The 3109-nt window shown below is 53.7% G+C and overlaps 1 protein-coding gene across 1 annotated transcript in view; it reads left to right on the forward strand.

Annotated features, from left to right (window-relative positions):
- SCRN2 (secernin 2) overlaps nt 1-2883 on the forward strand; it is a 4780-nt gene extending 1897 nt beyond the window's left edge. The window contains exons 4-8 of the mRNA XM_042781095.1: nt 177-376; nt 1357-1572; nt 2064-2229; nt 2318-2498; nt 2725-2883. Of these exons, the coding sequence (XP_042637029.1) occupies nt 177-376; nt 1357-1572; nt 2064-2229; nt 2318-2498; nt 2725-2883 (922 nt within the window). The remainder of the gene's footprint in view (nt 1-176; nt 377-1356; nt 1573-2063; nt 2230-2317; nt 2499-2724) is intronic.
- The last annotated feature ends 226 nt before the right edge of the window (nt 2884-3109 follow it).

The following is a 3109-nucleotide window of genomic DNA, read 5'->3' on the forward strand; positions in this document are numbered from 1 at the left end:
TTCTCTCCAGGGCGTGTGTCTACTTGAGGTAAATGTTTAACTCACATGCCTGTACTTTGTTTGGCTGGAAACCACAGTTGTGGGTTCAATTCCAGCCCTGAAGGGCAGCTAGGGGCCATAGTCTCAGTGGTTACACCAGGCTCTATTGGACCAGCAATGGACCTCTCTCTTTGCAGACTGGCTTTAGAACGGAGCAGCTCAGCCCAGGAAGCCTTGAATGTGATCACAGGCCTGTTGGAGCGCTATGGGCAGGGGGGCAGCTGCCGGGAGGACCCCACGCCATTCTGCTACCACAACACCTTCTTGCTGGCTGACCGGACTGAGGCGTGGGTGCTGGAGACAGCTGGGCAGCTTTGGGCTGCCCAGAGGATCCAGGGTGAGGAGCCTGGCACCGAGGCCTGCTTCCCAGAGGTGTTCTGCCTGCACCAACCTTGGGAGAGTTTAGAGGAGATGGTGGGGGCAGGGAGAGGCCGCAGTCCAAGAGCAAACCTCTCAGAGTGGCTGGGACATTCAGGGATGTGGGCCCATTCAGGACCTCTCCCCCTTTCACTTGGTTAGTGCCACCTGTACTTCAGGTTGCTGCTCTGGGAAGGTTTCTGGCTTCCCTGGGTGGTCATATTTCCCCCTTACATGCCAGGAAGTACCTCTTCTTCTTCTTCTTTTTTTTTTTTTTAATTTTTATTGTGATTTGGGTGAAAGTTTACAGAGCAAATTTGTTTTCCCTTCAGCAGTTCATACACATTTTATTTCATGACATTGACTGCAATTCCGCACAATGTAACAGCTCTCTTCCCACTTCCTCTCCCCCATAAATCTCTTCCCTGTGTCCTTCCCTCCCATGCACTCCCGACCCTCCCCCTACAGCTGTCTCCTTGTGCAGACACTGCCCTTCTGATCTCCCATGATTGATTGCTCCAAGGAGTATAATATCTACCTGATGTAAATGTTCACCCCATATGCCTGTCTGTTGTTTGTCTGGAAGCCACAGGAGTGAATTTATTTCCAGACCTGAAGGGTAACTAGGGGCCATAGTCTCAGAGGTCTTACCAGGCTCTATCAGACCAACAAACCTGGTCTTTTTTTTTTAAAAATGATTTTGAGTTTTGTTTTACATTGTTCTCCCATTCTATCCAGAAGCACTTCTTCATCACACTCACCATACTGTGAGCTTACCTTGGATTTTGTGATTGTATTCTTCATCTCTCCACCACAGACACATACCCTAGGCTTCGGGAGGGCTGGTCTATCGCCTTCACTGTCATGTTCTTACCAACCACCCCAGTGGTTGGCACATACTAGGTGCTCAACAAACATTTCAGATGAATAAATGAACCACCTCACCTATCTCTTCCACAGAGGGGGCCCGGAACATCTCCAACCAGCTGAGCATTGGCACGGACATCTCTGCGGAACACCCTGAGCTGCGGGCCCATGCCCAGGCCCAGGGCTGGTGGAGTGGGCAGGGCACCTTTCACTTTGCCCAGGTCTTCTCCCTGACCCAGCAGCCTGTACGCATGGAGGCTGCCAAGGCCCGCTTCCAGGTTGGGCGGGAGCTGCTGCAGCAACAGCAAGGTTTTTTTTTTTTTAAATTGTGCTGTGGGTGCACATTTATAAAGCAGATTTGTTTTACATTCAACAGCTCATGCACATTTGATTTCATGGCCCTGATTACCATCCCCAACCATAAAAAACACTCCTCCCCTCCCCTCCCTGTGACTACCCCCTCCCTGTGCCCCTCTTATCTAAGCATTCCTGTGTCCAGCTTTCCCTCTATGGGAATGCTGCCCCTCTGATGTCTCATGGCTGAGGGGTGCGTCTCCCTAGCATAGGTGGGTGTATTGTCCTGGGGTAGGTGTTCTGCATGTAGGTCTTTCTGTTGTTGGGCTGAGAGCCAATCTATAGAAGCAAGTCCATTTCTAGGCCCAAAGGGTAACCTGGGGCCATTGTAGCAACAGCAAGTTTTGAGTGGCTACATGAGGGTGGGAGCTAGCTGCTGTCCCCTCTTCCATCTTCGGGTGGGGGCTTGGTCTGTGGGTGGAGCACCCCACTCTTGTTCTCGGCAGGGGCCATCACTGCAGAAGTGATGATGGGCATCCTCAGGAACAAGGAGAGTGGCATCTGTATGGATTCTGGAGGCTTCCGCACTACAGCTAGCATGGTCTCCATCCTACCCCAGGACCCGACACAGCCCTGTGTCCACTTCCTCACGGCCACACCAGACCCTTCGAGGTGAGAGTGGGATGAGTGGGAGTGTGTACTGGTCAGGGGAGCCTGAGGGGTATCATGTCCCTCAATCCTTCTATCTGTGTCCCATTAGGTCAGTGTTCAAACCTTTCATCTTTGGGGTGGGGGTAGCCCAGGCCCCCCAAGTGCTGTCCCCAACTTTTGGAGCACAGGACCCTGCTCGAACTCTGCCCCGATTCCAGACTCAGGTGGATCGCCGTCACACCCTCTACCGGGGACACCAGGCAGCCCTGGGGCTGATGGAGAGAGAGCAGGTAACCTCCAGGGGGTAGGGGCTAACCCCCAACTGGACCTCTGGACACATCAGAGGGGCCTAGGTGTGGAGGAGAGGCTCCACTCCACTTTGAAGTTCCTTCCTTCAAAGTCAGCCTGCCCAGGAGACTTGTCTGGTGGTCTGTCCTTCCTCCTGCTTGTGCAAGGGATTCCCCCTTCACCTCAGGGGAAGCCTGTCCCAGGGACTCATCTCTGCTTTTCCTGCAGGATCAAGGGCAGGAGCTCCAGCAGAAGCAGCAGGCTCTGGAACAAGAAGGCCTGGAGGCTGCAAGGGGGCTGCTGACTGGACAGTGGGCCCCACCACCCCAGGAGTGGGGCAGGCTCTTCCAGACGTTTGTGGAGAGGGAGAGCCAGGTGTATGCCTAAGCACTGCAGCCCCTTCCTTGCTTGGGGTGCAGGACCAGAACAGTCACTTCATGCCCCTCAACCTTGTCCCAAGGGGCCAGCTCAGCCTTTGGCTTAATAAAAATATTTTACTTTCATGTTTTGTCAACTTGATCCCAGGTCCGTGGGGGTGGGAGAGCCACATGAGGGCAAAGGGTAGCCTTGAGCTAGCAGTTGGGCCTTTGGTGGCCTTGCTGGGCAGCTCATT

The sequence above is a fragment of the Orycteropus afer genome, unplaced genomic scaffold (assembly GCF_000298275.1).
Source record: "Orycteropus afer afer isolate SDZICR_OR568_19922 unplaced genomic scaffold, OryAfe1.0 scaffold00085, whole genome shotgun sequence".
NCBI lineage: Eukaryota > Metazoa > Chordata > Mammalia > Tubulidentata > Orycteropodidae > Orycteropus > Orycteropus afer.